At 41.3% G+C, this 25,402-nt stretch overlaps 1 protein-coding gene across 1 annotated transcript in view; it reads left to right on the top strand.

The window, feature by feature from the left end:
- The window catches only part of MCF2L2 (MCF.2 cell line derived transforming sequence-like 2), a 162,477-nt gene that overhangs the window by 116,958 nt on the left and 20,117 nt on the right, over positions 1-25,402 (top strand). The window contains exons 18-25 of the mRNA XM_075031473.1: positions 694-763; positions 6,829-6,921; positions 7,420-7,512; positions 11,202-11,327; positions 16,196-16,417; positions 17,779-17,871; positions 18,295-18,373; positions 22,805-22,877. Coding sequence (XP_074887574.1) covers positions 694-763; positions 6,829-6,921; positions 7,420-7,512; positions 11,202-11,327; positions 16,196-16,417; positions 17,779-17,871; positions 18,295-18,373; positions 22,805-22,877 — 849 coding nt within the window. The remainder of the gene's footprint in view (positions 1-693; positions 764-6,828; positions 6,922-7,419; positions 7,513-11,201; positions 11,328-16,195; positions 16,418-17,778; positions 17,872-18,294; positions 18,374-22,804; positions 22,878-25,402) is intronic.

Raw genomic sequence — 25,402 nt, 5'->3', positions numbered from 1 at the left:
CTTTTCTTAAGGAGTTTCATCCTTCACATGATCATAAAACTTTCTTTTGGATAATAATGGCCCGTAAGATGTAACAAACAGTTGAACAAAATAAATAAAGAAGTCCCTCTTTTGCAAGTTTAAATATTATGCCAGAGTAGTTGATACACAGTAGAAAAATTCTTTTCAGTTTATGTATTATTTTGAAAGAACGTGTCTTCCATTTGGAGAATGACATTCCCCTCCCTTTGCAAGCCTGGTCTTTCTTTCTCTAAAGGCTTAGTGCATTGTCTGCCACTGCAGAAGCCTTTGGACTATATCCCATATTTTCACTGCTTGCTGATCAAGCAACTGCATGTGACAGACCTTTTCTGTCTTTTCTAGCTGTTCTGAAAAATCCTCATAACCAAATGGAAAGCAGGTGTTTGGGCTTCATATTGGAAACAAATCTCAACAGCCAGAGGAACCAGATGTATCAGATGCTTGTGAGCAGATGAAAACATAATATTGGTGATTCAGGCAATCATCTGTGAACCACATCCCATTTTTCTAAAATATATATGTAATGTTTCTCTTTGTGTGTCAGAATTGTTACCTTCCCCATGGAATCCTCTTACTACAAAAATGTAGGCTTTCAGCTGGATTTACACAGAAACTAGCACACAGAGTGAGTAGGATGTTACATTACTGTTTGCTTTCCTTTCTCCCCCTCAGGATTTTCCTTAAGGAGATAGAAAATTGCATTGAAAACCCTGAGCTTCTTGCCCGATGCTTTTTGAAAAGAGTAAGTGAATCCTTTTGCAGGTTTGTATGAGTATCTATGGTCTTATTCTGTAGTACTTACAGATTTACTCCTATCCTTTCACTCTGATTGCTTTTGTGAATGATGGAAACTCACATAAGCAGATATTCCCAAATTAAGCCACAATTAACAAGTGTGTATTCTGAAATCTGAAGCTTTACATGGTTTACTGACAGGAAGAGATCTGTTACCGGTGTTTTACCAATGTATTTTAAGCCCTGGCTAAAAAAACTAACAAACCAAAAAACACAACAACAGTCATCCAAATGTTTAACATGCTTTTCATATCAGACAAATCTATACCAGCAGTCTGATGTATGCCAGACACAACCCTACTGTAAGTAAGCAGAGAACGGTCTCACAGCAGATTGTGCTGAGAGCAGACAGTACATCCTGTTCCTGGTTGATCCTCTCTCTCTTTTCTCTGCATCATTCAGGAGACTTACTCCCCTAGAACTGGTCCAGGAGAGTCTATCACCTTCCTTTCGTGATGAAACCCCACCAACTCCATAACTCCATGAGGTCAATTCCTTTACTTGTTCACATAAGTCAACAACCAAGTGGGATTCTGCCCACTTGTATGAAGTGGTGAGGGTTAGCTATTTGTTTAAAAGTGGAGTGAGCTCAGTTTATGAGAAGGCCCAAAGCCAAAAGGCAGTGGTGGTTCTGGTCAGATGCAGGTGTTTTCACTTGCTGTGACTTTCAGTGCCTAAGTTCTGCAACTCTCTCCAAGAGCTCCCAGTCATTCCCCCCTGCCTCCTCCAGTTATCGTGACTTAGTTCTATTTCCTGTAACATAAGAAAAGGTGCTTGTTTATATAGCACTCATTCAGAGGCCCCACTAATAAGAAAAAAACTGTTTCAGTGAGTTCCTACCATTTTCACAGTCTGACAAAACTGCTTGAATAAGACTGTGTTTCGCTTGGGAAACGGAAAAGCCATGAGAAACGGGAATATGTGTCCTCTTCACTGTAGTCAAAGGTACCTCCTGCTTCTACTGTATACTGCATCTAGCATTTTCTGCTTTTCCAGGGTACATGCTGAATCTTTTTTTAACAAGGTGCTGTATGAAATACAGACAGATTTGGATGAAACATACATACCCCAATTGTCAGAGGTGTTGAGCACTGCCACATCTTTAAGATTTCAATGGGAATTATGAACATATGATACTTCCAAAGGGTATGCCCCCAATTTACAAACAGGTCAGGCTGAAGAGCATCATACGAGTGTAAATGAGAATGTAAGTCCACTGAATTATCTTCTGTTTAACAGCGAAGCATTTAGAGCTTGAGTAAATAACACTACTAAGAAATACGTTGTTATCCTAAGCTTCAGATGCTGAGCAGGAAAATATTGTGGTGAAATCATTATGCAAAATAGGATAAACAGTCTTTGAAGAATGCAGACCTTTGAAATCCAAGAAGCATAAAATGGTCTATATGTTGCAAACATCCCTGGATTTGAAGCTAAAGAGAAATTTTTGATGCCGAATTGATCCTGTAATTCTGCAGAAAGTTCAGATTCCTTGTTTAAATGTTGTAGCTTATGTCTCTCTCTGTAAAACAGCTGTTGAGCCCAATTCTCCTTACTATTCTACCAATATGAAATCAGCAGCAATAAAGCTATGATTCAGGTGTGAAGTGAAAGAACAACAGTCCCTCTGTCACCTTTGCTTATCAGTTTCTATGGCCTAACCAAAAAACACTAAATCTATTGAATAAGAGGTTACATCATGCATTTGCTTTCTCTATATTTCAAATTTCGCGCTAAGAAAGGAAAAGCCTCTCTCTTGAGATGTCTCTGCTCACACAGTAGCACCTTTGATTCAAGAACTTGCCCTTATGTTCTGTTTTTAGAAGAAGCCACATAAAGTCCAGAAATTTGTTGTTTCTGTTGGACTGCCTTTAGGAGGCACAAACAAAAGCCTGGTTGTGTGTTTGTGTTCCCCATGATTTGGCAGCTTTTTGCGTCTTCCTGCTGAGCAGAGGCTTCTGGCTTGCCCTGTGACTTATGACCATGCTTGCTTTGGCACAGGGGAAACTGAAACGGCTGCAGTTCAAGGTGATGCCAAGTTCTGGGGGGAAACTCGCATTGTTGCAGATTCACTTCCCATTTCTCCTTCTTTGTATGGCTGTAACCATCCTGCCACAACATTGTGGTGGGCCTGTGATTAGAAACAGACTGATCTTTAGATTCAGACTTGAAGAATATTACCCTGTCTTATCACACTGGGACTTTTCAGTCCTGATTCCAGAGCTGCTTGAAAGTGTCCTGAGAGCTGCAGTGGGACACCCTCATGCCTGAATCCCTCCATCCCCTGCCACTCATTCCCCTGCCATGTCCCCACACACTCTCCCACCTCCACCAGTGCCACCTGGTCAGCTGTCACCATGGATGTGAACTCTTCTTCTCAGGTGATGGCAGAAACAGCCTGCGGAGTCCCAGCCTATTTCTCCTCTCTGGCTTCTCTCCTGGAACACAGTAGCAGAATCAGGTGGAAGATGAGCCATAAATGCCCCTCTTGTCCTCCCTCCCTCTTTGCCTGACCTTGTTAGGGCATGATCTTCATATGAACTAAATTACAAGTAAGCCAGCTCAACTTTGCCCACATGGCAGCTATTATACTGTCACCAAGATGCTTGACCTTGCTTAAAGCTCTGTGTGGCAAGGACACAGATGCTGGAAGAGGGGATGTGTGCTGAATGCCTTGCAGGATGGGTCTTCTAGTGCTTTATCAGCAATAAGAGGGACACTCTGGGCTGATCTGCTAAACACAAGGCTGGGAAGAAGGGAAGCTTACCAAACCAAGGTAAGAATGCTCAGGAAGAAACAAAAGGTGTGTCAGACTGCTTACCGACATGTGCCAGGTGAGGTGCCTGGCAGGACTGACTCACTCACTGTGAATTACTACTGTTTTCTTAGTCATACTGCTAACTTTGGAAAAAGAGAATAATTTAATAGGAGTCAGCAGTTGGAGCATTTGGTCATTCAGGGAGAAAGAAACATTTAGAAAAGGAACCTACCATGAAAGGACTGTAGCACCTGACCAGAAACCTGTGAGTTGGATTCAAATGGCTAAATTCTAATCTGAAGCAAAATTTATTCATATATCAGCAGTCAACAAAGATAATTGGAACTGTGCATATACGCCTGTGGTGGGTTGACCCTGGGTGGATGCCAGGTGCCCACCAAAGCCACTCTATCACTCCCCCTCCTCAACTGGACAGGGGAGAGAAAATACAATGAAAGGCTCGTGGGTTGAGATAAGGACAGGGAGATGACTCAGCGATTACTGTCACACGCAAAACAAACTCGTCTTGGCAAAATTAGTTTAATTTATTACCAGTCAAATCAGAGTAGGATAATGAGAAATAAAATATAAATCTTAAAACACCTTACCCCTGCCCTTCCCTTTTTCCTGGGCACAACTTCACTTCAGATTTTCACCACCTCCTCCCTGCCAGCAGCGCAGGGGGGTGGGGAATGGGGGCTGCGGCCAGTTCATCGCATCTCATGTCTGCTGCTCCTTCCTCCTCAGGGGCAGGACTCCTCACACTCTTCCCCTGCTCCAGTGTGGGCTCCCTCCCACAGGAGACAGTCCTTCACAAACTGCTCCAGCGTGGGTCCTTCCCACAGGCTGCCGTCCTTCAGGCACAGACTGCTCCAGCGTGGGTCCCCCATGGGGTCACAAGTCCTGCCAGAAAACTGCTCCAGCATGGGCTCCTCTCTCCATGGGTCCACAGGTCCTGCCAGGAGCCTGCTCCAGTGTGGGCTTCCCACAGGGTCACAGCCTCCTCCAGGCATCCCCCTGCTCCAGCGTGGGTTCCTCCACAGACTGCAGGTGGATATCTGCTCCACTGTGGGCCTCCACGGGCTGCAGGGGGACAGCCTGCCTCACCAGGGTCTTCACCAGGTGTTGCAGGGGAATCTCTGCTCTGGTGCCCGGAACACCTCCTCCCCCTCCTTCTTCACTGACCTTGGTGTCTGCAGGGTTGTTTCTCTCACATGTTCTCACTCCTCTCTCACAGCTGCGGTTTTCTGTTGTGCAGTTTTTCCCCCCCTTCTTAAATCTCTTATCACAGAGGCACTGCCGCCGTCGCTGATGGGCTTGGCCTAGGCCGGCGGCAGGTCCGTCTTGGAGCCAGCTGGCATTGCCTCTATCGGACATGGGGGAAGCATCTAGCAGCTTCTCCCAGAAGCCACCCCCTCTAGCCCCTCTGCTACCAAAACCTTGCGACGCAAACCCAATACAGCCATGTGCATGAAAGCTTACAAATATCTTGGCATGCAAATCACCATGGAAAGGAAAAGCATTACAGGAGAGACGAGCACGGTGTAAAAGTACCAGCAAGAAGTCAGAACCTCTGCATATGAAGAGAGAGATGTGTGGAACATTTCAGACTGGGATTTGAGTAATTAGGCAATTAATTATTTCTTGGCATTTTAGAGTCTGATCCTAGTAATTTCACCAGAAATTTCCTATTCCTTACCTTATCAAGAAACTTAAAGCTGTATTTGAAGGTATAAGTATCTGCCTAAGCAGGTGTCACTGATTTAGGCAGCAGTAGATTGCATTGGCATAGGGTGGTTCCACTATGACAAATTACCAGTAAATTGTTGATTATTGTACCTTCTCTTTAAATTTAAATTGGTACTTTTCTCTTCCCCCTGATAGTGCTCTTGACTGTTGCTGTCTCTGTTCTTGCCCAGTTCAATTAGTTTTCTGTGGGCCAGGAACAAATTGTAATGCTTGATTACACTGTTATTAGTTCTAGTTTTGTGGGTTTTACCCCCTGCTAACTTCCATCCAAGGCAACATGTACAAACAATTCTATTTGTGTGAAGAAAACACTGCACTTACTTTTGAAACAGCACCATTAATACTCTATTGAGTGGTAACAGAGCTTTTTGTATTGTATAATCCTTAATGCAGAAAGGTGTTACATGGCATAGCTCTGCTTTCATACCTGATTCATCAGGGTGACAGCAGTATAGGTCTATAGAGGAAGATAGCAGCAAGACTGGTTTCTTCTAGTAACTCCGTACAAAAGAAAATGCTTTCCTTGCACCAAGAGTGTATAGGAACTGCCTAGTGGGCTGACGGCCCAGTGGCAAGAGCCAGGAATTCCTGAGATTTATTTTTGGCGCTGTCTTTGGTTCACTAAGGTCACATCCACCAGCATAGGTGCAGACAAAGATGGGAAGCTCCCAGCCGGTCAGACACAGCCAGCCCTGCTCAGGTACGTGTATGGCACTGCTCCATGGTCGCGTGGCTGCAGGGCTTCTGTGCTGACCAGGTGCGCAGTTAGTGAGCCGAGAACCTGGCAGAGGAACGCCTGTCTATCTGTATCCACCCATACAGCCTAGGGAGCTTGAAATACACCTCTCCGGGCTTTTATAGAGATTGCCTTTGTTTTCACTGAAGCCAGTGAGACTTTTGCCATGGACTTCAGTGAGAGCACCTGGAGTGTAGTCAAAGGTAAATAGAGGTCAAGTGAATCCACCCACTTCTAATTTGGATAGGACAGAGTTGAAATACTTCCCCCACCTGGCCTGGGATTTCAACAAGACAAACTTGCTGCTTTTTAATTCATCATTGTACTGTTGAGAGCCAAGACTATTTTCAAAGTGTTCTAGACATGTAAACCTTAGCTAAGTGGTGAGCATTGTTAGTAATTACCAGTCTATACCAGTATTGCTATCAAAATTTACATTTCTAATTTTTTTGGTTTTAAACTATCTATTCCCCTTCCCTGGAAAATAACAGTTTTGCAATTAGGTTATGCATCTCCCAGTCTGAAATCTCCTTGCTTTGTGCAAAAAGTGAGGGCGGGGGGGGGGGGGGGATAATCTCACTTTCAGGTGCATTTAACTTTCCAGGAGTAAAAAGCAAGTTTGGTAGCTTCAGTATATTTTTACATACAAGAGTCATGCCGATGTATTAATAACTTCACGTGTTAAGATGGAAGGTAAGAAAAAGTGTGACTCAAGGCAGATGCTCTGTGAATTCTTTTTTTCTTACCTTAAACTCTCCTTTTCTTGCAGAAAGAGGACCTCCAAATATATGAAAAATACTGTCAGAACAAGCCAAGGTCTGAAGCTCTCTGGAGACAGTGTGGAGACAGCATCTTTTTTCAGGTGGAATTTCATTGCAGACTAGCAGTGCAAGACCATGAAAGCTTGTTTTCCTTCTGTATCTCTTCTTTCTTTAGAAAATTTAGAGAAATATACAGACTTTTCTGCATGCTTCTTATACTGATGGCAGGTGTTCAGTATGTCAAGGAGCTTTCTACAAAAGACTAGGTAGGTAGAGTAACAGGTAGATTTCCTGGACAGGAGCCTGACTCTTCAGGCTATGCCCAAGTGCTGGCTTCTTTGCAAACCCCAGATGATTGCAATCTCATAAGCAGGGCATGCCAGATTTCGACACTAAGTTGAACCTAAACATTAGGTCTTGTTTAGATATATTTTCACTGTGGCAAAAGTAACCCGGAAACTCCTATGCAGATGGAACAAATTTCTCTCTCAATTAATTCACAGGCGTATAATCTTCAGGTTACCAGATGATAATGAACTTGGTGTCTTGCCTGTGTTTCAAGAAACAATTGTATTTTTCTTCCCTGTTGTCTCTTACAGGAATGTCAGCGTAAATTGGATCATAAGCTCTCGCTAGATGCTTATCTCTTAAAGCCAGTCCAGAGAATCACCAAGTACCAGTTGCTGTTAAAGGTAAGGTCTCCATGACAATGCAAAGAATTCCAATGCATAGCTTGTTTTACTCACAGAATTGATTATCAGCATTGTTTTCTGAAGGACTACCTGGAAATAAATTCTCTCTCACTTCTTCAACAAATACTTTGTAATGCTAAGTTGTAAAAAGGTAACAGTCAAAGGACTTCTATTTCAGAATATCTTCTATAACTTATATATTAAGCAATAGCAGTATATTAGTTTATATATGCTGCTATATATATAAAGTAAGATATTTTGCATAGTAAATTTTTTATTGTCTCTTTTTAAAATTATTTTAAAACAGAAATTGAATTTGGCTTTATTGGATCAGTATATGGTATTATAGTTTGAAAACAGGAACTGATGCTTTAAATACTGTCTCTGACATCTGTGCCTGTTTAGTAAAACTCTTAGCTCTCTCAACCTCATATTTTCCCATGGTTGTGACTCAAACTTTTCAGAAGGAGCCACTCCCTTTCAGTGCTTCCGTTTTAAAGACCCAGCTAGGAACGAATTCTCTGTAACTTTTCAATAGAATGAATAGGTGAAATTCCCTCTTGATTTAGTTGGAACTGTAAGTGGTCCATGCTTGAAATTCTGGTCTGAACTGGGCAACAGGAAATATGTGCTTTTAAACCAATGACACTTTTTGAAGATCGTTGTTTAAACTTCTGTCTTAATTTCCCCAGTTCTTCAAAATAATGTTTACTGACTTCCTCATGGGAAGGTCATGAAGGTGAATTACATGTTGTTCTCAAGCCTCTGCTTGCAGTATTGTGTACTGTCATGAAATTTAGTGTGAAATTTGCAATGAAGATTTTAGGCTGCAGTTTTATTTGCTAATAGCTACCATGGCACTGGTCAAGTTGTGCCAGTTTAAGCCATGTGAGGATCTGGCTGGCCATGCACTTGTGCAGTATTTCTGTGACCTGTTTCTTGACTTTATGCAAAACTATAGAATCCAAATATTGAAGGGTGATATTAACAAGAGTGCAACTTCACTGATTCCAGTGGATCTACATCAGTGTAATCCAGAAGTAAATTTGGCTCTATTTCTTGAAACTATTCTGTCACGAGGGAGAAAACGTCAAGGTACTCAGAAGAGCAAGAGTAAACCAGATTCTACTTTTAATTTGAAATATGACTATAAATAAAACAAAGATTAGATCGAGGAGTAAAATTCTCAGGCAAACCAGGTTGCAGCCATTGGGGCTGAAGCTGGTCAGACCAGTTTTGTACTTAGCAACAACACATTGGCACAGACATTTACTTTGTCAGGGATTATGAGATCTGTGAAGATGGTGCACTCTTTCCCTGGCAGCAGGAGCATTTAAAAGTGTAGGAAAATGGCAGTCAGTAAAAAATTGGTAACAAACAAGTGCCTAAGCAGCTGTGTGCCTTGAGTGATGGGCAGACTAGTTTTAAATCCTGGGTCACAATTATTGCAACTCTCTGGTTTCAGTCAGTTTAGCTAATATTATAAAGCAGCATGCCCACTATACAGGGAGCAGGGATCCATCCTCATCCTAGAAGTTGTGCAACAGGTACTATAGGAATGCATCCTGCTTTTAGCTTCTAAGCCCTGGTCACCCAAGCACTTGAGGAGAGACTGCTGCTCTTTGGGGTTTGCAAGAGCTACCTTTTTGCAGCCCTGTTTTACAGGAACACAAGTGCCTCAGCTTTTGGATTAAATGATTTCCAAACTCAAAATGTGGCTGAAAATTGTATACCTGAATGAAAATCATGTCAATGGCCACACCTGCTGAAGGGGTCTAATTCTTACTATAATAAAGATTACTAAAGTTAGTAGTCTTGATTCATTCCTAGGTGTATTTCTGGAGCATAGTTTCTGCTGACATTGTAGTCAGCATAAGGAAACAGAGCTAAACTCACTTACTGTACAGTTCTTAGTGAGGTGCTATTATTACAAGATTTTATTTCTTAGTTTCTTCACAGCTTGCATTTCTGAAGTGAAAATTGCATCCAGCCAAACACTTCTTTCATTCCTCTGGTAGATATATAGGGCAGGGACAAGTCAATAATGATGAGTAAAATACTTATTTGGTTATGAATTCTGTCACTGGAACTATTGTCTTATGAACAACCAATAAACTTATTCTTTCAGCTGAATAATGGATGTGGATTCCGAGCATCAAAATCACAGGTCACTATATGTGATCAGTTACCTTACTACTTTTGGGTAGAGCCATCTTACCTTTTCTGTTTAATGGTAGGAGAATCCTGTTTGGCTTAGGTTTCCAATTCTATGGTGTAGTCTTGGCATCTTCCAGCTGCCTTGAGATTCATGTCTTCTCAAGACTGTACCAACCATATGTGTGTTTGTATCTGTTAACCTTTTCTTCCCTAGATTTTTTTAGCAAAGATACAGAGTCTGATTCTGATCTCAGGGGGATACTCATTGGCAGTAACTGTTTTCTATACAATACAGTGGGGAAAAAACAATCTGTGCATCTGAATCGGGTTCAGGGCTCCTCTGTAGGCAGAAGAGCAAGAGGCAAGGCAGTTAATTTCATTTAAAATGAAGATTTTGGTGTCTTTCAGGATTTGCATAGGTTATAACTGGTAACAAGGTTGGTTACAAGAAGAGAATTAAGTCCTGAGCTATGACTAAAACTTTTCAAGCAAAAGACACATATAGAAATAAGAAAAGTAATTCTTATAAGGAACTGTACTGGGCTATGTAAGTAGTTGTCCCTAAATCTTTGGAGCTCTAAATAGGATTTCTGCATGTGAAATAACTACAGAAATTGAGACCTCAAAAGGTTTTGTTTCTTTCTTTGCTATGGGCACATGCTTCTTAACTTGTCCAGAACCTTGTCTCTTGTTCATTTTGCAAGGGTTGGAGGATGGAATAATTTCCCTTATTTCAAGCAGAATATAATGTTTGATGAATTTTTCCGAGAGGTCAGCATTGTTCATCAAAATTACTATCTCTCAAAAAAAGTTTTCAAGTTTGCAGATCTGTAGATTGTAGTGCAGAGGCAGAGAATAAGAGGTGGGGAAGATTTATAGTAATATCTGGTGTATTCCCCCCCCCCCCCCGCCAAAAAAAAAAAAAAAAATTAACAGCTGAAAAAGCTGTTATAGATTAAAGAAGTCTCATTTAATTTAAGGAAGAGAGATTTGCGAGATGATATGACATCTATATAGGAAGTGACTTCTTCCCATGCAGAAATTCTTTATCTGACAAGAGCTTGCTAAGACCTGATGAGTGGAAAGTCAAACCTGCCAAATTCAGACTAGAAATTAATTTATATTTTTAACAGTGGTAATAAGTACCTTGTGGAACAAACTCCAAAAGGAAATGGTGAATTCTCTAACACCTAAAATCATTGTATTAAGTTTGAGTTTCTTCTCTAGAAGATATGGAGTAAAAAAACCCCTGGATGTAATTCTGTGACATGCAGAAAGTTCATTGTAAATATGTCAGAATGGTCCTGTCTCATCTTAAATGAACCCATAAAACTTGAAAATACCCAAAGGGTAAAAATGTATGTACTCAATTACAATCCTGGTGAATGTCCTGTTTGGTTTTGTTTGTTTGTTTGTTTTTTCCTGTAGTTCTGCTGCTTTGTCTGTGCAGCACAAATTTCAGGGAGGATTGTCTTATGGTGCCTTCTGGTATAAGAAGTTTTCAAGTAGTTTTTGCACCTTTTTTTAATCAGGAAATGCTGAAGTGCAGCAAGAATTCAGAGGGTACGGCTGAATTGGAAGAAGCTCTGGCCACAGTGCTTGATATCATCAAATCAGTAAATGACTCAATGCACCAGATAGCAATCACAGGATATGAGGTATTATTTGCTGTTGCTTTTACTCTGGTCTTGACCCATCCAGTGTTCCTCTCATCATTGATCATGCTGTGCAGGAGCTTGTGCCACATTCTTGAAGGATGCCACTCTGTGGCATGTTGTGGTAACTGAAAATACATGTCAACATACCTGTCATGTGAAGTTGGGGATGTGAATGTGGGGAAGAAGTGTGATGAATGCAGTCCTTCTGAGTCATCACACCCAAAACTCATTTGTAGATGAAAGGTAGCAAGTGTGACAGACATAACTTAAGAAATTTGCTGAAACTTTGTGATCACAGTGCAACTCAAGTGTTTCCAAATCTCTTGCATTTAGGGAGGAAAATCTGGCTTTCATTTAAAGTGGGTAACAGAATCCATCCCAGTGACTGGCAAATTCATGATCTGAAACATGAAATAATAACTGATGTACAAATCAAAGGTCACAAATGTATATACCTCTCCGCTGAAGCACCACTGAAGTCATATGACTTTCAAGAACTACTGTTGCCTACATAAGATGGGCCCTTAAGTGAGAAGTGGAAGTGATTGACACATAAAGGAGAAGCATGCCTGTCGAAATGAGGCCTGAGAGTGATGTGGTAAAAAATAGCTGCAGGGTAAAAATGTCAAGAAAAAACAATGGACTGAGAAGCTGGGTTCAAAGAATTATTAAATCAGAGTAACAGGGTTTAGTCTGGATACCAGAAAACCAGTATTTTGTGCAGAATGTGACTTCCCAAGAAAGTGCTGGGGTCTATACTGACTGTGTCTGGGTGGGAAGAGTTATTCTGCATTTTGCAGGATGGAGTGGCTTCAGGAGTTTTAATTTTTATAGTTCTCTTTTGTGCAAGTGCATCTGCATCTGGTAGCTGAGGAAACCATGCCCTCTGTCAGCATTATTTTATAAAGAAATTTAACTGCTTGCTCAGCTATATGTCATAGATCCACTGCTGTACACAGTTGGAGATGTTCCTGTGGATTGTGCATTATATTTGAAATGAGAATATGAATTCTTATCCTGCAGTAGCTGTATGGGGTTGAATGTGAAGCAGTGGCCACCTTGTTATATTAGTAAACACATAGACTAGCTGTAGTGCCTGTGGATCAGAGAAACACCACAGGTCCTAAGCATAACTTAGGTCTGCCAAACCTGACAAACTTAAGTAAAGCATATACTTTATCTCAGCCTTCTGCACAGCTATGAGCTACACCCGTTATGAATTGATCAGTGGGGTCTTGTGCTGTAGGTCTTTGCACCAAGAGTTGGGTTTAAATTAAGAATATAGCATGAAGTTTTCCTGCTTAGAGGATTAGCAGTATCTTTTTGATATGATTTCCATCTAACTTTCAGTTTTTCCAAGTTTTCTCAAGGTAGGAGAGTCCTACTATATTCAGATTTGTTGGCTGAACAGGAATAGTTAATTAGATTTTTAATTCAAAACCAAACCTGATTCACTTTAGTAGTCAGTTTTCCTTTTGGTTTTTCTACTCTTGGGAAACTCTTTTGTTTTATTTAAAGCCAGCGGCAAAGCTTGTGTTCACTTTTCCATGACAGTAGACAAACTTTCCCTTCTAGCACTTTTGTTTTGTGAAAAGTTTTTCCTGGAGCAGTATAAATGAACACTGAGACACATCTCTGCTGCTTTCAGGTTTGTCCAGACTTTTACGGACTTTTTAGGGACAGGTGTCTTTGTCCTGGTGCCACTGTTCTCAGCACTCAGGGTGGTTTTGCTTGATGTGACTTTTTGAATCACTGGTTGCAGTGACAGCCTGCTGGCTCCTCCTGGGGTTTCTAGCAACTGCTGCACAAACCAGTAACTTGCACATTGCTGAACGTGTTACCTTGTTCAACAGTTTATCTTTTGAAACAATCAAGTCTTCATTTGTATTTACAGAAAAGACAAACCTGTGTGGTTTTTTTGATTCAAGTCCATTTGGTTTCCGTAGTGAGTCTTTTACAGCCTTCTGGGTGTCAGGACAAATAGCTTGTGAAGGATTCTCTAAACGATTCTGGTTATGACTAATTCTGAGTGTCTCAGAGATTCATTTCAGAAAGACTCTTTAAAGGCTGGATATTATTATTGCAGACTTGGACCAGTCAACAGGGGGATGGGAAGTTCATGGATACAGCATGTCTTTTACTTCCCCAGTTTCCACTGTTTCTGATTCATTCCCAAAGAGAAAGGTAGCTTTCCTCCTGTGTTTCCCAGTTTAAATGTATTTAGTTACAGCAATTTTACAAAAATTTGTTTTTAAACAGTTCTGTAAGGGATGGGTAGAAAAGCTTCTCCAAGAAAGGTAACATATCCTGAGCAGAGGGGATCTGCTCAGATTCCTATTCATATAATTGTTGAGGTTATCCTCTTGCCTATCCCTTACTTTCAAATTTCAGAATAGTTTTGTACTCAGGAGTTCAACAGAGCATTCCTGTTCCTTTGCAACTTCTACTTTTGAATTTACCAGTCTTCCATGAAATGCCAGATAGTAGCTCCAAGGGGTAGATTTTTGCCTTGGTTTGCTAGTTGAACTGAAAGACATGACAAAGCAGAACATGGCTGCTGTGTAGCCGGATGCTGACAGCATTCCTGAGATGGTTTGTAACATGATTATCAAATGGGGTGAAAGTGTGAAAGAGGATGAACCTAATAATTTCTTCTCCCTGTTCCACCTGTCCCAGGTGCTCAGCTGTGATGCCAAATAAACACCTCCCATAGCTCATGAAACTGTGCCCCATCTTGTGGAGTCTTTCCCATACAGGCATGATAGAAATACTTGCCTAGAACACCTTTCAGAGAAGGATATTATGCCAGCAGAAAAACAGGTTTTGTGGCAGCTGATGAATGCTCCTAATTGCATAGGATATTCTGGTTCTTGGACCTGTGCACATGCAGACTTGAGGAGCTGAACTCTTGTGTAAGAAATTGCTAACATGTAAGTTTGGGGTTGGTTTTAGGTTTTTTATTATTTTTGGGCAAAGCCAGAAATAAAGTAGAGTAAAGCTTGGAGAGCAGAAGTTTTAGAGATGTTCCCTACTATCATCCTAACATTTGTATACAATCTGTCCTGGGTGGTTTGTCCATGAGTTATGCAGCACTTAAGCCATTCATATGTATCTCTCATCTTCCATAAACATGAGATACAGTGTATTGTTCTAACAGGGAATAATTATATTTGAGATAGTGATCAAATCCTCCATTTTAAATAAACTTCCTTTAGGACAAAATATTGCTGTCCACTAGCACAGGTTACCAGAAGCAGTGTCCCCCTCTCTATTTGCTGCCCACACTGAAGAGAGAGTCCAGGGTTTATGGGCTGATATTCAAAGTCTTTTGTGGGATTGCTGCAGACTTCCATCCCTGTCCATCCTCTTTCTCTCTGTAGTGGTAGCCCCCCACTTCACTTGCTATAATCCTGATACAAGTTTGAAGAGATGGACCTATCACAAGAGTTGAACTGAGCTTCTGGATCTCAGTGCTGTATTGAACAGTGCCTGGAGTGACAGGAGCCTCTCACCATTGTCAGAACTATGTAGAAAATACGTTTGTTTGTTTTTTTTAATTTAGCTTTACATCTCATCAATAGGCTTTTCACAGGCTTTCAGTTTACACCCACATGCACATATAAATACAAACACACATGGTCCTGTATGCACAAATAAAAAAAATCCAACTCTATATAAGAGATGAGACTGTTACAGAAATTACTGATGTTTTCTGAATGCTTTGGAGAGTCTAATAATAGCCTGATATGGAATGGAAAAGTGCCTAATCAAACCCTGGTTTTACAGTTGGATCTAGTTTAGAGGATGGGGAATGAGAGGGAGAACAGGTTGCAATCCGTAGTTTAAGAAATCAGACATTCCCACTTGGAGCCAACATCTTCAGCTTATAATCAACAGAACATACAGATGTTGAAAATAAGTACTTTAATAATGCACTGAGCTTATTCCCTCAACTTATACAAAGCATTCCTAGAAAAACTTGCTGCTAGGATAATTATGTTTATCATTATTTGTTGAAGCCCATTACCATATAGATGTTGCCGTGTCCTCTATCCACACATTGCTACACTCTTTAGTACTGAACTGTGCTATAAATGATTGTGCTGGTGGCATCTGAGCCAAATATTTATATCAGTTGAAGTATACACCCATCAGTGGTCCTCAGACAAGGTCTTTAACTTAGAAAGGTCTGGTTCCTGCCTAGTTTCACTCTCCCTCAGGTACTTTTATGGCTCCCTCTTTGCCCAAGGCTGTGCAGGATTACACAGTTTGCAGAAACTATTGACAAAGCTTTAAAGGCTATTTTGCAGTGGGAGAGAATTACACACCTACATACCTCTAGGCACCAATCTGTGTCTTCAGACATCTAAGCGTCTTTCAAGGTTTTGCCCAGGGATAGAAGAAGCTTGTAGCAGAGCAGAAACTGAACCTAGATCTTTCAGAGCCAAGGCCATTGCTTGGATATCTGGACTGCACTGGGCCTTCATACTGCCTTGGAGACAGGAGTCGTGAAATCCAGTTCTTGTCAGAAGTTGCTTCCTCTGAGGTCGTCAGAGGGGATAGCCTTTGTGTCAGATCCAAAGAGGTCCTGAGACAGACCTTAGACACTAACTATGAAAGGGGAGACAAACTGGGAATCATGAACATGGAAAATGATGGGTTAATGGTTATATGAGGAAACCACACAGGTTTAGCAAGGAGACATGTGCAGGTGTGGTTCCAGCTGTAACATGTCCACTCTCCAACATGAGGGATGCCTAGGCACATGCCTCTGCCTGGAAGCTTAAACACAACTAGGGGAAAGAACTGTGCCTGGGATTACCCTAGTTTGAATGTGATATAGGCTCTCTCTTTTCCTTGCTTGCTAGGGGGATGTCAGTGAGCTTGGCAAATTGTTGATGCAAGGTTCCTTCAATGTGTGGACTGACCACAAGAAGGGGCACAACAAGGTGAAGGACTTGGCTAGATTCAAACCGATGCAGAGACACCTCTTCCTCTACACAAAGATGCTACTTTTCTGCAAGAAACGGGAAGAGAACACAGATGGCCATGAGAAGACGGCTTCATACAGCTTTAAAAATTCATTAAAGGTAATAAATGTGGTAATGGTGGGGGAGGGAAATAAATCTGGTGTTCTCACAACACAGGGATGTTTCCATGTGGAGACTTGAAGAAAGTACACATATCTGGAGCTATCTTGCACCCCTGAGTAAATGAAAGCTCCCATTTAGTTTTGATCTGGAGACAGACCCAGCCATATGTCCTGCAACTCCAGACGTGAACCTTGGTTTTGCAACTCGATACAAACAGGCTACCTTGTGTGTTCTTGCCCAGCATCTCATAAAGAGAAGCAAGACTGAATGGACCTGCTTCTCTCATTGTTCTGCCTCTAAGCGTTCTCCATGTTCAGTTCTATTGTGAGTTTTACTATTGACATCAGTTGAGCAGATATATTCTGTGACAGTAACAGCTACAGGTGAATCACAGCGCAGAAGTGCCCTTTTATTTGCAAAAGTAACATTTCCAGATATGAGTCAGGATATTTTCTGTTAAGATGAGATTCATAAGTAGGCCAAATTTTCCCTTTAAGCAGATTGGTGTGACACTTGTGTCTTCAGTCAACAAACACAGGTCTTCAAGTGTAATCCTGCAAACTTATTATAGGGTAACCAGACAGGAATTGTAATAGAACCTGGTTCAAGGACTGAACCAATTCATATGAATGTTTGAAGTTTCTTTCTGTGGAGATAGCAGGAATGATGACATAACCAAAGCTGTTTAAATCTTTAAACCTAACGCTGAGGCAAATCAGAACAAGGGGGATGAACAAATACAGGAAGAAGATGGGAAGCTGGTAAGTATAGTAGCAGGTGGACTTCAAAATTGTGGTTAAGAATCTATCATTTAAGAAATCAAGAATTATTTTCTTCAGTTCCTTGTTCGTCTTGCCTAGTTAGGCACTTAGCTTCTTGCTCACCTCTTTTTTTCATTTTCCTGAAACCTTATAGAATATTTTGTGTTGTCTGGATTTGCAGATGAGTTGTTAAATCTCACAAAGCCCTGTTCCATCCCTCTTCCTCTCCCACCTCAATAGGTCAGTGATGGCAAGTTGAAAATACCACCTTCCTCAAACTGAAAATTTGTATAGGTGGACAAGAGCCAGGATAGGGTTGAAAACTGACCCACAGTTCAAGCAAAAAAAGCAAAGAAGATAAACTCGTGATCAGACATTAACTTGTGTTACTTTAGAGTGCTTAATTTTTTTTCCACTCTAACAATCAAAAAGATGAATGATAAATTAGATGTTGAGAAATAACATGTTCTGAATTTTACTTTTAATGACTCCCTAAGGTGCAGAAGTGAATGCAGCCTTTTAAAAATGCTTCTCAGACGATAAAGTGTTTAAAGACTGTTGACATACTCCAGGTTCTTCTTTTCTATTTTGAAACAGATGAGCACTGTGGGCATTACAGAAAATGTAAAAGGGGATAACAAGAAGTTTGAGATCTGGTATAATGGCAGAGAAGAGGTCTATATCATTCAGGTAACAACAATCTTTTTTTTTTCCCCAAGGACTATGCTTCCTTTCAATTGAATTGGTTTTTAAGAAAGTTTTCAGTTTCGTGACTTTCATTGTCCTGTACACTCAAGAAACAATAGCCTTTGGAAGCTTCATTATTGTGTTGGCACTGAAATTACCAATTTATCATTGTGAAAATGGTCATGATTTTGGGTAAAAGAGGAAACAGTAGTGGAAAATTACTTAGAACGCTGGACAGAAAAGCAAGGGCAGGACCTTAGATTCATGGTAACTTTTCCATCTTGAAGAGTGTCCTTTGCTTTGCTCAAGCTGGCCACAGCATTCCATTTCTTGGGAAAATCAAGAGCAAATGTAGGTCAGGGCAGCCAAGTGATTGGCAGCATGCTTTAACTAGATCTGCTTTGTCTTTTCCTCTTGTGTTCTCAGGCATCTTCTGTTGAGTTGAAAAACACCTGGATTTCAGAGATTCGCAAAGTCCTGACAGGACAACTGGAAGCATGTAGAGGTAGGACACACAGAGCGAGATCTGGTCATGTTGCCTTCCTTCTGTAGCTGGGATGAGTTACAGTGCCATCTGCTACCATCAGTGAAATCAGCAAGAACGGATCTTCTATGTGAGGGTCAGTTGGGTGGTGGCAGCATTGCTGGGACTTAAACCCTTGTCCTGATCAAAGAAAATTTCTTAGAACTTTAGAAATGGCATGAATAATTATTCCATTCACAGTTAGTCTGAGGAACATGATTTTCCTGTGTTGTCCCTCTCAAGCCACAACCCTAGAAACATGCATTTACATCAGCATGTGAGGAGATGGGGTCCCAGTCTTCACTCTGTACCTTCTCACAAGACCTGACACAAAAGATCTTCTACATACATGACCAGACAGCAAATGTTCCTCTCCGTCCTATTGTTTGTTTTGCTTTGTTGGGTTTTTGAGGGGTTTTATTTCAAATCTAGTCACTTGCCTTATGTTTTAAATGTCAGTCAGTTATCCCATCTTTTTATCTTAGTGACCTCCCTGTAAAACATGATTAATGACATTTCCCTCTCTCACAGAGATGTCACTATGAGGGTGATTTGTGACGTGCTCAACACATGAATGATTGAAGCCTCATAAGTACCTAAAATAGAATCATAGAATGGTTTAGGTTGGGACCTTACAATGGAAAGGACCTTAAAGATCATCTATTTGCAACCCCCCTGCCATGCACAGGGACACCTTCCACTAGACCAGGCTGCTCAAAGCCCCATCCAACCTGGCCTTGAACACTTCCAGGGATGGGATATCCACAACTTCTCTGGGCAACCTGTTCCAGTGCCTCACCACCCTCACAGTGAAGAATTTTTTCCTAATATCTAATCTAAATCTAGCCTCTTTCAGTTTAAAGCCATTACCCCTTGTCCTATCACTACACTACTTGTTAAAGAGCCCCTCCCCATCTTTCTTGTAGGCCCTCTTTAAGTTCTGGAAGGCTGCTATAAGGTCTCCCTGGAGCCTTCTCTTCTCCAGGCTAAACAACCTCAAGTCTCTCAGCCTCATAGGGGAGATGCTCCAGCCCCCTGATCATTTTCGTGGCCCTCCTCTGGACCCACTTGAGCAGGTCCATGCCTTTCTTATGTTGGGGGCCCCAGAGATGAACACAGTACTCCCGGTGGAGTCTCATGAGAGTGGAGTAGAGGGGCAGAATCACCTCCCTCAACCTCCTGGTCTCAATTCTTTTGATGCAGCCCAGAATGAGATTGGCCTTCTGGGCTGCAAGCACACTTTGCTGGCTCATATTCAGTTTTTCATCCACTAATATGCCCAAGTCCTTCTCCTCAGGGCTGCTCTCAATCCATTCCCTGCCAAGCCTGTATTTGTGCTTGGGATTGCCCCAACCCATGTGCAGGACCTTGCACTTGGCCTTGTTGAACATCATGAGGCTCACACGGGCCCACCTCTCAAGCCTGTCCAAGGTCCCTCTGGATGGCATCCCTTCCCTTCAGTATGTCAACTGCACCACACAGCTTGGTATTGTCAGCAAACTTGCTGAGGGTGCACTCAATTCCACTGACCGTGTTGCTGACAAAGATGTTAAACAGGGCTGGTGCCAATACCGACCCCTGAGAAACGCCACTCATCACTGGTTTCCACTTGGACATTGAGCTGTTGACCGCAACTCTTTGAGCGTGACCATCCAGCCAATTCCTTACTCACTGAGTGGTCCATCCATCAAATCCATGTCTCTCCAATTTAGAGAGCATGTCGCATGGGACAGTGTCAAATGCTTGGAAAAGTCCAGGTAGAAGTGGCTTAGCCACTTCATCTGCCGCTTCCCTCAGGACCTGCAGATAATGGCATCCTTTTTTTATGTAAGATATTGAACCCAAGACAGACAAAATTCAGTTAGGTTATTCCAGATACTAAGAGAACATAGTGATGAAAGCTATCTGAGATACTATTCTATTTACAAACAAGAACATAGAGTCCTAAAAGCCATTTTTCAGGCTCTCTTAGGACAAAAAAACATAGCTGTGTCCAATACAGACTTTTCCTGGGCCCTGGCATTGCTTCTCACCTGGACCTGTTATTTTCTGCTTCTCTCATACACACACACCTCTCTTTAAAGCAATGCCAGTAAAGCATCTCCACCCACATCCTTCAGATTCCTAAGCAGACTTTGTGCTAGGTGGAAACCTGTGCCTGTGCTTTAACTTCAGAGGCCATCTTTATTTTAATTGTCTGTCTCACAAAGGCAATGAGTTGTTACAACCTCGTTAAGTGGAGAGAAACAACTATGCATATTAGCCTCAGCAATTTAATTCAACCCATAACAATATACTTATTTACAATGCTTATTACTCAGGTCTTCTGTTACTATTCTTGTCTTCATCCTTTCTCCTTTTTATTCTGAATTTCACTGTGGTCAGTTCAACAAGAACTGCTGAGGAAGGAACTCAAGATTCTTATCAGTGCAGTTTCAGAACTTGAACTAGGGACTCTCTGATATGGTTTGTAATATTTACTTCTGCAGTATAAAAGCTGGCTTTACTTAGGCTACCACAGAAGAGAAGAGTAGCTTATGGAGAAATTGTATGTGTTTAATGCACAGAGTGCTAATCCTCCATGTGTGTTCCCAGGCAAAGAAAATGAAGCTTGTATGTCACCCAGATGAGCATTTGTGAACTCTTTGTAGCATACAAGACCTATATGCTAGAGTTACTATGCATTTTCCAGAGAAAACTATGCAGGAATCAAGACTGAAAGTTTTTGAAAACATTTATATTTTGATTTTCTTTATTGTTTTGTCTTAATATCATAGGATCCTAGAATATTTCAGGTTTCAAGGGACCTCAGGATATCATAGTCCAACATCCTGCTCAAAGCAGACTCAGTTACTGGTCAAACCAGGTTACCCAAGACTTTAGCCAGTCTGGTCTTGAGAACATCCAAGGACGACTTTCATCCTACTCTATGAGCAAAGTCAAGTTTTCCTTCATCGTGAATCCAGCAGAACAGCAGAGGGCAGAAATTATGTCTTATATGCTGTTGAACTCTTCCCATGGCCTTATCCCAAATGATCACATGAATTAAAGCACTTATTACAATATTGATTGCAGAAAGCAAATGCTTTGTCCTGTAGTTTTAAACAGGCATTTCTATTTGTAATAACTATGAAAGCATAGGCCTTAATTCATGCTTAATCCAAGACTGGATATTTCTCCAACTGTGTGTTGTACTGAGAGAAGGAAAACGAATATGTTTGTTTGTCGGGGCTGTTTTTAATGACTGTTGTTAGGAGTTGTACAGGGAGGTGGAATGTTGGAAGGAACCAGCTGAGATGAATAAGTAAAGGGCAAAGGAGGTGGCCAAAGGTATGTGATAAATAATTTAACATATGGGTCATTAGTGTCCAAACACTTAGTGTATATACACCTCCTATTGTATACTGTAGTGAGCATGGAATGCTAACAAGGCTTTGGGTAACTCCTTGATCCATTGATCCCAGAGAGCATAATTGTCTCTTACCGGCAAAGGAATTATGGATGCAGCTTAAGGGACTTGTGCAAGGCTGTGAATCAGTTGCCAAAACCAGGAATGGAGCTACTTCTGACTCCCCACCCAGGGTGCTCCTTTCTCCCAACATTCCCACCTAAAAAAGACTTTAAGTTTAATCTTTCAGTGCTGTCCCTGTCCCTTTGTCTGTTCTCCTTTCATTGACAGGAGGTTCATCTTCTTCCAGAGTGAAATAGCTGTAGGATCTCAGCAATCTGAGAGTTTGAAAGCAGCTCCTTCCATTGCTTCCTTACTTCTCAGTGTCTGACTCTCCTGGCCTTGAAAACCAAGTTGTCAGCATCTTTCCTATCTTTCTCCACTCAGCAGTTACTAGACATAGGTACAAAGTAGTCTGTTGCTACCTTGCAGCTATGCAAAAAGAGTGAACAAGTGGCATCTGAACAACATTTTATTATTGCTGTTTGTCCAGGATGCTGAGCAAAAGCAGTCTTCAGAGGGATGGGGATATATTCTACTAGATGGCTGCATGTGCAGAAGAACTGTTGTACATGTGTTGCTAAATCCAGAAAAAGCTGTGAGCTGCAAAACTTGTATTGTATTCTGGGAAAAATGCCAATATGTGCATTCTCTAAATCCATACTGTGCAGTGAGCTAGGAAGAGGTACAGAGGAAAGAGAAGGTGGTGGGGGAAGAAATCTCTTCTGCACTGAAATAATATGGGTAGAAGAGCTGTTTGGGTGAGCTAAGTTTTCAAACTTTAAGATCACCATACGCCTTTTCTCTTCAAGTATGAGTATTCAATTTTGATTGCAGCAGGTCAAAATCTCTCTTTCGCCCTCTTCCCTCCCTCCCCTTCTCCCTCTCCCTCTCCTACCTTCCATGCAAACAAGGAAGAAATTTATACAATTTGGAGCAATTTCTTTTTGCTTTTTCTTTAACAGAAGCAAGTCAACTGCACCAAAGAATCACCGAGAGTGTATACCATGCACCAATGGATTCCTCCAATGCAAGCAGGTGACCAGAGCTATCACGGCATATCAGAGCCATGTTTTGTCTTGCCTTTGTGCTTTTGCAGTACATAAATTCTTAGTTTTCTGTGTTTAGCTTCCTGGGTACAAACTTACTTGATTGTCTTCAAATTCTTTAAAGACATGTAAATTCAGATTAAGGTTTCGCTCATGGTGAAACTAAAATCACAATGCAGAATTCATTTCAAAGATGATCATTTGGCTTTGCAAAAGAACCATATGCTCTTGATTAGCTTAAGTTTAGACAAAGTGTATTGGAACATTTCCAGGATGTTAAATGGAGCTGTCAGCAAATTTTTGTAATGGTCCAATTGCTGGGCAAGTTTAATGTAAGTTGGCATGGGATATCACTGCAAAATTTTAGCAGGATCAACCAAACAAGGAGAACCCAGGTAACACAGCCAGCCTTTGAGAGTTGTACAACTCAATGCAAGAAATTTTAAACAGATGCAGTGCTGTTAATCCTGGACCATATTTTCTCTAGGCTTGGTTACATTTGCTTTGTTTAAGGTTTAAGCTGAAAAGGTTTAAAGGTGAAAATCTTTCAGCAAAACCGCCTTGGGGATAGGAGAAAATTATTCCAGTAAAATATGAAATGCAATCACTAAAACATCTCAAATCAATCCAGATGTGTGTCCCTCTTATAAGGCTCTTAAAGTGAGAATTTTCAAAGCAGAAATCGTAGACAAAATTTGTCAACAGAAAATTAATTAACTCCAGGAAGAAAGGCCATGTGATTAGCTATTTCTCCTGGAGTGGATTAAACCAAAGGAGAAACGGAGTGCTGCTTGTCCTCACTCTGCCGACTGTAGCAGAGGAGAGCTTAAATGCTTCTGCTCCAAATGCTGGGTTATTACAGGGACAGGAAGAATATGGTAAGTCTTAATGAAAGAACAATGCTCTGAGCTTTCATGAATGGAAAAAAGTTGAGTGTCCTATTGGCTATTGTAAGCAGAGGCCACCTTAATCCTCTGTAATACGTGTCTCAGAGAGAAGCAAGGACAGGCGAGTTGCAGCACAAGGTGGCTTTGCACTAGTTGATGTGAAATAGTAGATCCAGACTTCCTCAGGCAGTGGAGTCCTTTCTGCAGCCTGTTTTGAGATGCTGGGTGGAGGCAAGGAAAAGAAGGAAGAAGCTAGACTGTGATAGCCACCCACATGGGCATAGTCTGTGTTTATGACTGGTATGACTAAGCAGCCCCAGTTGTGAAAGGCGCTTTAAGTAAGCCAGTGGAAGACTGTTATTAGCTAAAGAGCAACCAGCATCATCAGTGCTCTGCCAGTGGTTGGAGGCTAATTAATTATTGAGGATTTTATCTAACCAATAGACACCCTCTCCTGGGTTGCCCACGTGTAACAGTGATTCTGCTGTTTATTGGGAGTTGTCAAACCTGTGCTGTGACATTGGGGAAATCTGTTTGCAGGACGCTCTCCCCTCCCTGGGCCGTACCATTGTTCAATGACAAAGACTATCCCTTTTACTTGTTTATATGCCACTGCAGCAGTGGGGCTGCAATTTCATGAGATAAGGCAGGGCTGGGCTGACTCAGGATTGGAGCTGAGGTGTTGGCAAAAGGGACACTTAATACCAGTGCCCTTAATACAGGCGGTTATTGAATGTGCCTAAGTCCTGTTCAATCTATTTAAATTCTCTCTCTGTAAATTTTTCCCCAAAGTTTCACTGTTTAATCCTAAATTGAGATGCCCTGTGATATCTATTGCTGCTGTAACTCTCTCAAGGGATGGCTGCTGCATTTCAGTGATAATGAAATGATCCCTTTCTGTTTTCTAATCTATTTCAACACATGAAACTTAAATAGACTATTGTTCTAACTGCTTAACTATCTGCTTTATTGGAAATGACTGATTCAGTCATACACCCATGTAAAAATATCCTGTGCACGTAGATACATAGCAGTACTTGGATTTTACTGCAGATGCTATTTCAGAGAAGCTTATGTGTTTTCTTGGTGTCTTTCTCACAGCTGTAAATCTTTAACTCTGTCAGGTATATGTTTCACAGTTATCTCAGCCTAGCTGGGAAGGAACAGAGAAAAAAGAATAAGGAAATGTCAGTGTGCTTTGGATTTGTTCCCATATTTATTTTGAGCCCCATTTTGTACCTGACATCAGGCTGCAAAATCACATTTTGATTTAGTACAGGAGGTAACAGAGACCTCTGTTAAGGTTCCATCAGAAACAGGTCAGAGGTTCAAATACAAAGCAATGAGTCCCAGGCTGCCTTGTAGTTAAAAACGGTGTTCACAGATCTCTAGTATTCCAAATGTTCTTAAGTTTTTAATGATATCTTGGACCTTCCCTTACAGCAAGACAAACCTATGAATGTTAAGTATAACAGTTCATATGTTAATTGTAAACAGCAATGTAATTGCTGATACGTGTTAGTAACGAGCTTTTTGGGAAAGAGTATTTCAAGTGTGTAGATACAGTGAAATGTGTGGAGCAGTCTGCCAAAGATAACAGTCAAACATCCAAACTAAACCACCAGAC

This window comes from Buteo buteo, chromosome 7 (genome assembly GCF_964188355.1).
Source record: "Buteo buteo chromosome 7, bButBut1.hap1.1, whole genome shotgun sequence".
Taxonomy (NCBI): domain Eukaryota; kingdom Metazoa; phylum Chordata; class Aves; order Accipitriformes; family Accipitridae; genus Buteo; species Buteo buteo.
Note: the sequence above shows the minus strand (reverse complement) of the source record. Positions and strands in the feature narration are given on the sequence as shown.